The sequence below is a fragment of the Aotus nancymaae genome, unplaced genomic scaffold, assembly GCF_030222135.1.
Source record: "Aotus nancymaae isolate 86718 unplaced genomic scaffold, 86718_ANA_hifiasm-v0.15.2.pri h1tg000015l_1, whole genome shotgun sequence".
Lineage (NCBI taxonomy): Eukaryota > Metazoa > Chordata > Mammalia > Primates > Aotidae > Aotus > Aotus nancymaae.
In genome coordinates, this window is record NW_026988427.1 from 8,310,969 (window position 1) to 8,324,439 (window position 13,471).

The 13,471-nt window shown below is 43.1% G+C and overlaps 1 protein-coding gene and 1 non-coding gene across 6 annotated transcripts in view; one reads left to right on the forward strand and one right to left on the reverse strand.

Moving 5' to 3' along the window:
- Nucleotides 1-13,471, reverse strand: part of ZNF346 (zinc finger protein 346) — a 46,880-nt gene that overhangs the window by 26,499 nt on the left and 6,910 nt on the right. Inside the window, exons 1-2 of one of the 5 annotated variants that reach the window (XM_064376595.1) lie at nt 6,469-6,691; nt 1,266-1,321 (exon numbers count right to left, since the gene is read on the reverse strand). The exons of the other annotated variants lie outside the window; for them this stretch is intronic. Of the exons in view, the coding sequence (XP_064232665.1) occupies nt 1,266-1,321; nt 6,469-6,557 (145 nt within the window). The 5' untranslated portion in view covers nt 6,558-6,691. Of the gene's footprint in view, nt 1-1,265; nt 1,322-6,468; nt 6,692-13,471 lie in introns of those variants that run through there. 5 annotated transcript variants of the gene reach the window in all.
- LOC135275193 (U6 spliceosomal RNA) lies at nt 9,394-9,500 on the forward strand. Its single transcript, XR_010342891.1, has one exon. It is a non-coding gene; the product is annotated as a U6 spliceosomal RNA (small nuclear RNA).

Here is a 13,471-nt window from a genome sequence, read left to right on the forward strand (position 1 = left end):
TCATCCCACAAGTTTGAGACTAGCCTGGGACACACAGGGAGACCCACATCTCTACAAAGATTTAAAAAAATGTAGTTGGGCACGGTGGTGCATGCTTGTAGTCTAACTACTCAGGAGGCTGAGGTGGGAGAACCCCTTGAACCTAGAAATTTGAAGCTGCAATAAGCCGTGATTGTGCTATTGCACTCCGGCCTAGGCAACACAGAAAGACCTTGACTCTGAAAACAAAAAAAAAAAAAAAAAAAAAAAGATCATCATGGAGAAGTGCCACAAGAAGGCTTACAGGAAAGGCATTTTCCAGCCTGAAATAGTATTAAGTCTCTGAGGCAGGAATGAGTTTGGCATATCCCATGTTCAAGGAATAGAGAGAAGGCCAATATACCTGGAATATGGTGAATGAGAGAAGAATGGTAGGAAATTAAGTTGGAGAGACAGCATGAGGCCTAGTAGATCATGTTGAATGAATACAAGGCTCCATAAGCCACAGTATGAACTACGGATTTTATTGTTGGTGTAATGGGAGGTGACAAGATCTGGTTTGCCCTTGAAAAGATTACTCTGACAGTTGTGTCAGCAAACTATATGGGGACAAGAATGGAAGCAGAAAGAACAAAGGAGGCTGTTGTAGTCTTCAGAGAATAGATGATGGAAGCTTGGACTAGGCAGGTTGTCAGTGGAGACGGAGAAAAATGAATGAATTTGGAATTATGTTCCGGCAGTAGATTTGACATCTGATTTCTTAGACTAGATGTGGGGGTGGGAGTGAAGGAAGGAAACAAGTCAAGGATAACTCCTAGGTTTTGAACTTGAACAAGTGAATAGACTAGAATTGGGGGAAGGTAGCCTTGGAGGAAAAATTAAAGACTTTTCGTTATGTGAGTGTGAGTGGTCTATCAGATACATAGGTGGAGATGAGTTGGAGATTCAGATCTGTCAGTCACTTGAAGCTCAAGGGGGAGGTAAGACCTAGAAATATAAATGGGGAATCACTGGTATATCAGTCATATTTAACGCTGTGGGTCTGGAAGAGAACGCCTAGTGTAGATGAAGAAGGAAAGAGGTTCAGAGACTGAGCGTTGGGACCTTCCCAATTTTGAAGTCAGGTAGAGGAAGCAAAGTTGAATATAAAACAAGGTGAGTACAGGGTGGAACTTCTGGCCAAGGCAGAGTGAGGAGATCCTCTCCTGCAAAAGCAACAATAAAACAGGACAAAACTGACAAAACCAGCCGCTTCAGCACCCTGGAAGTTAACCAATGGGACTTACCAATCTGAGCAACTTTTATGCTTGTAAAACTGCTGGACTTCAGGTTTTTTTCCACTCTGTGGAAAAAATAGTAGAATCAGTGGCTTTCTTTTTTTTCCAGACAGGGGGGAAAAAAAACAAAAACGTAGGGTTGCCCGGGCTGTAGTGCCCACAGTGGAATGCAGTGACATAATGTCAGCTCACTGCAGCCTCAACTTTCCAGGCTCAGGTGAGGCTGCTGTCATCCCCTCCCACACACAGTTGGTGTAGAAACTCTGGCAAGAAGGTGTTGGCCGGCCGGGCGCGGTGGCTCAAGCCTGTAATCCCAGCACTTTGGGAGGCCGAGGCGGGTGGATCACGAGGTCAAGAGATCGAGACCATCCTGGTCAACATGGTGAAACCCCATCTCTACTAATACAAAAAATTAGCTGGGCATGGTGGCGCGTGCCTGTAATCCCAGCTACTCAGGAGGCTGAGGCAGGAGAATTGCCTGAACCCAGGAGGCGGAGGTTGCGGTGAGCCGAGATCGCGCCATTGCACTCCAGCCTGGGTAACGAGCGAAACTCCGTCTCAAAAAAATAAAAAATAAAAAAAAATAAAAGAAGGTGTTGGCCGTGAAAACAAATAGCTTCCACACAGAAGGAAGGAAATCACTTGATTTCCTTTGTATGCAGCAATATTGTTGATAGAAGCGATGATCTCCAAGGCAGTAAGCAGGAGGAGCCAAAGGCTCGACTGGCTGGAGGTGTGTTCCCGGCTGCCACTGTGTGACAGTGTAGACCTGAGAGGGCCCAAGTTAGCCACATACTCATGGCCCATCCAGAGGCTGCATACACACGTGGAAGAGATGCAGAAGGACCTCGTTGGAAGTAAAAGCCAGGGTAGATCTCAAAATGACTTGCATTTTGAATATGCTTCCCTACCAACACACAGATCCAACAGTACAAGACCAGGGCCTTGTAGGCTCCAGGTGTTTAGGAACAAGATCCTGTTGACTCACTAGCTGATCTGACCACTAAGCAACATAAACGCACTAAGATATAAAATATAAAAAGGAACCAAATTGGGAATGTTGGCTTTTACAGTCTTTGGCCACCATGTAAGCAGTCTGCTCTGAGGCCACCAAGCTGTGAGGAAGCCCAGACTATTTCATGCATCAAGACCACAGGGAGAGTTCCTGACACCACATGAAAAGAGAGATGTCTGGCCAGCCCCCAGAAGCTCCACCCTGCTGCCATTTCAGCTGTAGCCCCCAGAAGCTCCATTCCCCTGATGTTTCAACTTGAGCCACCATCTGACTGCAACTGCGTAAGAGATCCTGAATCAGAACTATCTAACCAAGCCTTTCCCAAATTCCTGAACCACAAAAACTGAGAGGTTTATAAGGCTGGAGAAAGCTAAGGCCCACAGAGGGGAAAAAAAAACCTTAGGTAAAATTGTCAATTAGGCCAGGCGTGGTGGCTCACGCCTGTAATATGAGCACTTTGGGAGGCCTAGGTGGGCAGATCACGAGGTCAGGAGTTCAAGACCAGCCTGTCCAACATAGTGAAACCCTGTCTCTACTGAAAATACAAAAAAATAGCTGGGTGTAGTAGCAAGTGGCTGTAGTCCCAGCTAGTTAGGAGGCTGAGGCAGAAGAATCACTTGAACCCAGGAGGTGGAGGTTGCAGTGAGCCGAGATTGTGCCACTGCTCTCCAGCCTGGGAGACACAGCAAGACTGTCTCAAAAAAAAAAAAAAAACTCAATTAGCCGAGTGTGGTGGCAGGTGCCTGTAATTCCAGTTACTCAGGAGCTGAGACAGCAGAATCATCACTTGAACGCAGTAGGCAGAGGTTGCAGTGACCAGGATCGCGCCATTATACTCCAGCCTGGGTAACAAGAGTGAAACTCTGTCTCAAAAAAAAAAAAAAAAAAAATCAAAATTCTGAGATGGCAGCATGACTACACTTCCTTTTTGCCATGATATCTGCACACAACTTTAATCTAACTACCAACTATCTCTCCAGGATGCAAAAGATTTGAAAGATTTGATATGGAAAATGAGGTGCTTTTCATTCATTCACTGGAGATGCAGGGTGCGGTGGCTCAGTCTGTAATCCTAATACTTGGGGAGACCAAGGCAGGTGGATTGCTTGAGGCCAGGAGTTCAAGACCAGCTTCGCCAAAATGGCAAAACCCTGTCTCTACCAAAAATACAAAAATTAGGCCGGCATGATGGTGTGCGCCTGTAATCGCAGCTACTTGGGAGGCTGAGGCATGAGGATCACTTGAACTCAGGAGGCAGAGGTTGCAGTGAGCCAAGATCGTGCCACTACATTTCAGCCTGGGTGACAGAGTGAGATTCCATCTCAAAAAAAAGAAAGAAAAGAAAAGAAAATCACTGGAGAGGCTGAAAATATGGTACTAGGTTGGGCATCCAGAAACATCTTCAGGAATAATGCATATATGTTCCAATAGGTGACATACAGTCTCTGAGGCTTCCTTCGCAGCTTTGCTGGAAGCAAGATGCTTTGACTGTAACAACTTCTCTCTCAACCTATAAAGCTGGACAATGGATGCAGGAAAACTGATGTAGGAAGATCTCACAGTTCCATGACCTTTCTTAACAGCAACAATAGCCAAGTGGCACAGAAATATGGTCTTTACCACATTTCTGCATTCTACATCTTATAAGATGTTAAGTATTCGCAGGATTTAATTTATATCCACATGATAGCCAAGTAGACGATGTATGGGGCAGAGGTTGAGAGATGCAATCTAGAGTATGAAGCACAGAGCTGCTTTTCACAGCGTTGATGAAGTAGGGACACAGAGAACTTCTGTGGGACAGCAAGATAATTAATAAACAACACATTTACGGGTTGGGTGTGATGGTTCATGCCTATAATTCCAGCACTTTGGGAGGCTGAGATGGGAGGATCACTTGAGACCAGGAGTTCAAGAACTAGCCTGGGCAACACAGTGAGACCCTGTCTTTACAAAAAATAAAGATTAGCTCAGTGTAGTGGTGCACACCTGTAGTCCCAGCTACTTGGTAGACTGAGGTGGGAGGATCATTTGAACTTGAGCCCAGGAGGTCAAGGCTGCAGTGAAATGAGCTGTGATCACACCACTGCACTCCAGCCTCCATCTTGGGTGACAGAGCAGGACCCTGTCTCAAAATTTAAAAAAAAAAAAAGGAAATAAAGTAAATTTAAGCCAGGTGTGGTAGCATGCATGCACCTGTAGTCCCAGCTATTCAGGAGGCTGAGGTGGGAGGATCGTTTGAACCCAGGAGTTCAAGACCAGCTTGGGCAACATGGTGAAACCCCATCTCTATAAAAAACTACAAAAAATTAGCTGGGTGTGGTGGCGCACCCTTGTTATCTTAGCTACTCAGATGGCTGAGGTGGGAGGATCACCTGAGTTTGGGAGGTCGAGGCTGCAGTGAGCTAGGATTGCACTGCTGCACTCCAGTCTTGGTGTGGAGTGAGACCCTGTCTCAAAAATGACTTGCTATTCCTGAGGCCTACATGTGACTTTAGAATCTACGATTGAGTTCTATATAAATTCATCAACTGACTGAAGATGGTCCTTAGAAAGATGAAACGTATTTACAACCCAGTTTATTAGGAGGTAGAGAGTTTTTAGGTACAGCTATAGGTAGAAAGCAGAAAATAAAAGATCCTAGGGCTGGGTCAGTGGCCCATGCCTGTAATCCCAACACTGTGGGAGGCTGGGGCTAGAGGACTGCTTGATGCCAGGAGTTTGAAACCAAACCTAAGCAGCAAAGTGAGACCTCATCTTTACAAAAAAATTTTAAAAATTATCCAGGTGTGGTGGCACATGCTTCTGGTCCTGATTCCTGGGGAAGCTGACATGGGGGGATCACTTGAGTCTAGCAGTTCCAGGCTACAATGAGCCATAATTTTGCCACTGCACTTCTGCTGGGTGACACAGAAAGACTCCCCGTCTCAAAAGCAAAAAAAAACCCTCAAATGATTGTAGGAAAGAGAGGTTGGGTATAATCTACCCATGGGTAAGAATGGTTAGGCAATGTAGTTTTTTTTTTTTTTTTTTTTTGAGACGGAGTCTTGCTCTGTCACCAGGCTGGAGTACAGTGGCGCAATCTCGGCTCACTGCAACCTTTGCCTCCTGGGTTCAAGAGATTTTTCACCTCACCCTCCCGAGTAGCTGGGACCACAGGCACGCGCCACCACGTCCAGCTAATTTTTTTTGTATTTTTTTAGTAAAGACAGATTTCCCCATGTTGGCCAGGATGGTCTAGATCTCTTGACCTTGTGATCCGCCAGCCTCGTCCTCCCAAAGTGCTGGGATTACAGGCATGAGCCACCATGCCCGGCTGGCAATGAAGTATTTTAATGGGCAGTTTGGCCTACAGGAATGAACAAGATGGTCCTATTAAGTCTACTTAGCAGTCCATACTGTTTTTTTGTTGTTTTTTTTTTGAGACGGAGGCCTGCTCTGTCGCCAGGCTGGAGTGCAACGGCACAATCTCGGCTCACTGCAACTTCCACCTCCCAGGTTCCGGTTCAAGCAATTCTCCTGCCTCGGCCTCCCAAGTAGCTGGGACTACAGGCACGCACCACCATGCCCAGCTAATTTTTGTATTTTTAGTAGAGACAGGGTTTCATCATGTTGGTCAGGATGGTCTCGATCTCCTGACCTTGTTATCCACCTGCCTCGACCTCCCAAAGCGCTGGGATTACAGGCATGAGCCACCGCGCCCATCCTCTTTTTGTTTTAAATTTAATTTTTTAGAGTCAGTCTTATTATGTTGCTTAGGCTGAATTCAAACTCCTGGCCTCAAGTGATCCTTCTGCATCAGCCTCTCAAGCACCTGGGACTACAGGCGTGGGCCACCATGCCTAGCCAAATCCATACTGCTGATGGTCTAAAGAAGCTCAAATTTTTATCCAATGAAAACGGCATGAAGAGGCTGGGCGTGGTGGCTCCCTCCTGTAATCCCAGCACTTTGGGAGGCTGAGCTGGGTGGGTCACCTGAGGTCAACATGGTAAAACCCCATCTTTACTAAAAAACACAAAAATTAGCTGGGCATGGTGGTGCACGTCTGTAATCCCAGCCGCTCGGGAGGCATAAAGAAAGAAAGCAGTAAAGTAAATGTAAGGGTACTGATGATGTGCTGCTAATAAACAGAAACGAATGGAAATTCTGGAGTTGAAATTATAATAAATAAAATAAGGCCAGGCACGGTGGCTCACCTCTGTAAGTCCAGCACTTTGGGAGGCCAAGGCAGGCAGATCACGAGGTCAGGAGTTTGAGACCAGGCTGACCAACATGGTGAAACCATGTCTCTACTAAAATATAAAAAACTAGTCGGGGGTGGTGGCACGCGCCTACTCAGGAGACTGAGGCAGGAGAATCACTTGAACCCAGGAAGCGGAGGTTGCAGAGAGCCGATATTGCCACCACTGCACTCCAGCCTGGGCAACAGAGCGAGACTCCATCTCAATAAAATAAAATACAATAAATTTGCTGGAGGAGCTCAATAGCAAGTTCAAAATTGCAGAGGAATCAGTGAACTTAAAGATACAGCTGATCTGAAGAACAAAGAGAAATAACATTGAAGAATAACGAACAAGCTTCAGAGATTATGGAAAAACTTTAAGCATACTAACATATGTATAAGGAGAACCTCAGAAGAAGAGAGAAGAGGCCGGGCGTGGTGGCTCACGCCTATAATCCCAGCACTTTGGGAGGCTGAGGCGGGTGGATCACGAGGTCAAGAGATCAAGACCAGTCCGGCCAACATGGTGAAACCCCGTCTCTACTGAAAATACAAAAATTAGCTGGGCATGGTGGCGCACAACTGTAGTCCCAGCTACTTGGGAGGCTGAGGCAGGAGAATTGCTTGAACCCAGGAGGCGGAGGTTGCCATGAGCCAAGATCGCGCCATTGCACTCCAGCCTGGGTAACAAGAGCAAAACTCCATCTCAAAAAAAAAAAAAAAAAACAAGAAGAAGAGAGAAGAGACAGAAAGAATAGAAAAAAAATATTTGAGTTGGACGCAGTGGCTCATGCCTGTAATCTCAGCACTTTGGGAGCCGAGGTGGGTAGATCACAAGGTCGGGAGTTAGAGACCAGCCTGGCCAATATGGTGAAGCCCTGTCTCTACTAAAAATGCAAAAAATTAGCTGGGCATGGTGCCATGTACCTGTAGTCTCAGCTGCTTGGGAGGCTGAGGCAGGAAAATTGCTTGAACCCAGGAGGCAGAGGGTGCAGTAAGCTGAGATAGCGCCACTGCACTCCAGCCTGGGCAACAGAGCAAGACTCCACCTTAAAAAAAAAAAGAAAAAATATTTGAAGAAAATGTCCAAAAAACCTCCCATATTTGATGAAAAACATTAAGCTACACATTCTAAAATATCAAGGAACCTAAAGTAGGAAAAATATGAAGACAGCTGCACCTAGAGACATCACAGTCAAATTGCTGAGAGGCAAAGACAGAAAATTCTGAAAGCAGTGAGAGAGAAAAATGACTCATCAGGTACAGTGGAATAATTCAATTAATGACAACTTCTTATTTGGCAGTGGAATGACATATTCAAAGTGTTGAAAAAGAATAAAAATGTCAACTAAGAATTCTATATCCAGCCAAATGATCCTTCGAACATTACACTCAGTGAAAGAAGCCAGTCACAAAAAGGCCACATATTTATACAATTCTGTTTACACAAAATGTCCAGAATGGGCATCAATCTATAAAGAGAGGAGAGAAGTCATTGCTAGGGATGATTGCTCCTGGGCACAGGGTTTCTTTACTGGGTGATGAAAATGTTCTAAAATTGGACAGTGGTGATGGTTGGACAACTTTGTGAATATACTAAAAAACACAGAATTGTACATTTTAAACAGGTGAATTTTATGGAATATGAAATTTATGTCAATACAGCTGTTATTCAAAAAATAATACAACACAACTGTCATTCAAGAATGAAGGCAAAACACAGACATTTTCAGAAAAAGATTAAGAAAATTCATGGCTAACTGGTCTGTTTTGTAAGAAATACTAAAAGAAGCCCTTCAGGCTGAAAGGAAGTGACACCAGATGGTAATTTGAATCCAGAAGAAAGAACACCAGAAATGGTAAACATGTGGGTTGATATGAAATACTCTATGAATATATTTTTTCCTCATTTATTCTCTTAACTTTAATTTAGAGGACATAATACTATATAAAGCAATAATTATGACACTGAGTCATTAGGTTTATAACATACATAGATGTAATATATATGACAAAAACAGGACAAAGAAGGGGGAATAGGGCTGTATTAAATATTTTTATATTTTACCAGAATTAAGTCAGTATTAATTTGAAGTAGACTATGATGAGTTAAGATGCATATTGTAGGGCCGGGCGCGGTGGCTCACGCCTGTAATCCCAGCACTTTGGGAGGCCGAGGCGGGTGGATCACGAGGTCAAGAGATCAAGACCATCCTGGTCAACATGGTGAAACCCCGTCTCTACTAAAAATACAAAAAATTATCTGGGCATGGTAGCGTGTGCCTGTAATCCCAGCTACTCAGGAGGCTGAGGCAGGAGAATTGCCTGAACCCAGGAGGCGGAGGTTGCGGTGAGCCGAGATCGCGCCATTGCACTCCAGCCTGGGTAACGAGAGCGAAACTCCGTCTCAAAAAAAAAAAAAAAAAAAAAAAAAGATGCATATTGTAAACCCTAGAGCACCACTAAGAAACTTAAAAAAAAATCAAGAGGAATTAAAATGGTAAACTAAAAATACTTAACACCAAAAAAGACAGTAAAGGAGGAAGAGAAGCATAAAACAGAAAGGAAATAAAGCAAAATGGAAAATGTAATTTTCATATCAATCAATAAAATATGAATAAACAGTACACTCAAAAGGCAGAGACTATCAGACTGGATAAAAAAGCAAGCTCCCACTATATGCTATCTATGAGAGATATACCTTAGTTTCAAAGATACAAAGAGGTTGAGATAAAAGAATAGAAAAAATATATTATGCAAAAATAATCATAAAAGAGCTAGAATGGTTCTGTCACTATCTGACAAAAGACTTTAGTATAAAAAATATTAGAGGCAAAAAAAGACTTGACATAATGATAAAGGGTCAATACATCAAGAAAATATAAAAATTATATGTATAGTGCTCGCTTCGGCAGCACATATACTAAAATTGGAACGATACAGAGAAGATTAGCATGGCCCCTGCGCAAGGATGACACGCAAATTCATGAAGCGTTCCATATTTTTAAACCACATGATTATCTCAATTGATGCAGAGAAGGCCTTCGACAAAATTCAACAGCCCTTTATGCTAAAAACTCTCAATAAACTAGGTATCGACGGAACGTATCTCAAAATAATAAAAGCTATTTATGACAAACCGACAGCCAATATCATACTGAATGGGCAAAAACTGGAAGCATTCCCTTTGAAATCTGGCACTAGACAAGGATGCCCTCTCTCTCCACTCCTATTCAATATAGTACTGGAAGTTCTAGCCAGAGCAATCAGGCAAGAAAAAGAAATAAAGGGTATTCGATTAGGAAAGGAGGAAGTCAAATTGTCTCTATTTGCAGATGACATGATTGTATATCTAGAAGACCCTATCACCTCAGCCCAAAATCTCCTGAAACTGATAAGCAACTTCAGCAAAGTCTCAGGATACAAAATCAATGTGCAAAAATCACAAGCATTCCTATACACCAATAACAGACTTAAAGAGAGCCACATCAAGAATGAACTGCCATTCACAATTGCTACAAAGAGAATAAAATACCTAGGAATACAACTAACAAGGAACGTAAAGGACCTCTTCAAGGAGAACTACAAATCACTGCTCAACGAAATTAGAGAGGACACAAACAGATGGAGAAACATTCCATGTTCATGGTTAGGAAGAATTAATATCGTGAAAATGGCCATACTGCCCAAAGTAATTTACAGATTCAATGCTATCCCCATCAAGCTACCAATGACCTTCCTCACAGAACTGGAAAAAACCACCTTAAACTTCATATGGAACCAAAAGAGAGCCCTCATAGCCAAGTCAATTCTAAGCAAAAAGAACAAAGCGGGAGGCATCACACTACCGGACATCAAACTGTACTACAAGGCTACAGTAATCAAAACAGCATGGTACTGGTACCAAAACAGAGATATAGACCGATGGAACAGAACAGAGGCGTCGGAGGCGACACAACATATCTACAACCACCTGATCTTTGACAAACCTGAAAAAAACAATCAATGGGGAAAGGATTCCCTGTTCAATAAGTGGTGTTGGGAAAACTGGCTAGCCATATGCAGAAAGCAGAAACTGGACCCCTTCCTGACACCTTACACTAAAATTGACTCCAGATGGATTAAAGACTTAAACATAAGACGTAACACCATAAAAACACTAGAAGGAAACCTAGGCAAAACCATTCAGGACATAGGTGTAGGCAAGGACTTTATGACCAAAACACCAAAAGCATGGGCAACAAAAGCCAAAATAGACAAATGGGACCTAATCAAACTCCACAGCTTTTGCACAGCAAAAGAAACAGTCAATAGAGTGAATCGGCAACCAACAGAATGGGAAAAAATTTTTGCAGCCTACCCGTCTGACAAAGGGCTGATATCCAGAATTTACAATGAACTAAAAAAGATTTACAAGAAAAAAACAAACAAGCCCATTCAAAAATGGGCGAAGGATATGAACAGATACTTTACGAAAGAAGACATACATGAGGCCAACAAACATATGAAAAAATGCTCATCATCACTGGTCATTAGAGAAATGCAAATCAAAACTACATTGAGATACCATCTCACGCCAGTTAGAATGGCGATCATTAAAAAATCTGGAGAAAACAGATGCTGGAGAGGATGTGGAGAAATAGGAACACTTTTACACTGTTGGTGGGAGTGTAAATTAGTTCAACCACTGTGGAAAACAGTGTGGCGATTCCTCAAGGACCTAGAAATAGAAATTCCATTTGACCCAGCAATCCCATTACTGGGCATATATCCAAAGGATTATAAATCGTTCTACTATAAGGACACATGCACACGAATGTTCACTGCAGCAGTTTACAATAGCAAAGACCTGGAACCAGCCCAAATGCCCATCGATGATAGACTGGACAGGAAAAATGTGGCACATATACACCATGGAATATTATGCAGCCATTAAAAACGAGGAGTTCACATCCTTCGTAGGGACATGGATGAACCTGGAAAACATCATTCTCAGCAAACTGACACAAGAACACAAAATCAAACACCACATGTTCTCACTCATAGGTGGGTGTTGAACAAGGAGAACACATGGACACAGGGAGGGGAGCACTATACACGGGGGTCTGTTGGGGGGAGGGGGGATAGCGGGGGGGTCGGGAGTTGGGGAGGGATAGCATGGGGAGAAATGCCAGATATAGGTGAAGGGGAGGGAGGCAGCAAATCACACTGCCACGTGTGCACCTATGCAACAACCTTGCATGTTATTCACATGTACCCCAAAACCTAAAAAGCAATTAAAAAAAAAAAAAAAAGTGACAAGCAGGAAAAGTTTATAGAGAGAAAGGAATAAGGCTACATGACAGAAGGCCACCATCCCCAGAGATAACAGGCCTATGAAAAAAGCCACCAAAGAACTTTTTTAAAAAGGCATTTAAAATCTTAAATATTGAGTTGCCTGCATTGTATCATGTAAACCATATTCATTTAGTCATACCTGAAAAGTCAGCTGCCCACACAAATGCCTTTGTTAGGAAATCGCTCAAATTGTTTTCTCATAAGCATCAAGGAAAAAGGGAGTTGTTACGTATCTGGCATAACTGCAGAATGGGGGCAGCAAAATTAAAAAATCAGCAAGCATGTGTTGAGTGTCAGAAATGATTCACGCGTTTTGGTTGTTACAGGCTATAGAAGCAAATAAAGATAACTAAGATGCAGTCTAAAAAAAAAAAAAAAAAAATTATATATATATATGAACCTGACAACAGAGCCTCAAAATGCATCAAGAAAAAATTGACAACTTTAAAAACAGACAAACTAGTAATAATAATTGGAAATTTCAATATGTAAACTAAAAAACTCCTACGCTCCCCAACCAACTGAACAGAACCCCTCCTGACCAAGGCAACTCTAAAGAAACCTGAAAAACTGTGCTCCTGGCCATGACAAGAGGTTAGACACGCCGCGTTATCAAACTTTCTTTTGGAGTTTTTTTTTTTTCCTTGAGACGGAGTCTTGCTCTGTCGCCTAGGCTACAGTGCCGTGGTGCAATCTTGGCTAACTGCAACCTCTGCCTCCCAGGTTCAAATGATTCTTCTGCCTCAGCCTCCTGAGTAGCTGGAACTACAGGCATGTGCCACCATGCCTGGCTAATTTTTGTATTTTTAGTAGAGATGGGGTTTCACCGTATTGGCCAGGCTGGTCTCAAACTCCTGACCTCATGATCCACCCACCTCGGCCTCCCAAAGTGCTGGGATTACAAGTGTAAGCCACCACGCTGGCCCTATTTTTCTTTTTGAGAGGGAGGCTTACTGTGTCCTCCAGGTTGAAGTGCAGTGGCGCGATCTTGGCTCATTGCAACTTGTGCCTCCCAGGTTCAAGCGATTCTCCTGCCTCAGCCTCGAAAGTAGCTGTGATTACAGGTGCCTGCCACCATTACTGGCTAATTTTTGTATTTTAGTAGAGATGGGGTTCCACAGTGAGGCTGGTCTTGAACTCCTGACCTCAAATGATCCGCCAGCCTTTGCCTCCCAGCGCTGGGATTACCGGTGTGAGCCACTGCGCCCAGCCCAGTTTCCCTCCATTTAAAAGGACTGAACTAATAAGTATATTCTTTGAATCCAATGGAATTTAATCAGAAGTCAACAATAAGAAGAAATCTGGGAAATTCTCAAATATTTGGAAATTGAATAACATGGATCAAAGAAAAAAATACAAGGGAAATTAGAAATTATTTTGAACTGACTTAAATGAAAATAAAGCATTAAAAAATTTGTGAATTACAACTAAAGAAGTGCTCTGGAGAAAAAAAACTCAGTTTATCCTACTTTACTTTTACAACACAGAACGCTTCTGTGACCATACATGTGGGCTTTTTCCTCCCAGAAACCAGGCACCCAATTCTGCAGTAGACACCAGTCAGGTGTCCTCTAATTCAAATCAATTCTGACACTATCTACCTGAAGATAGCTTCAGATCCTGCAGGTTGAGGGCTTATT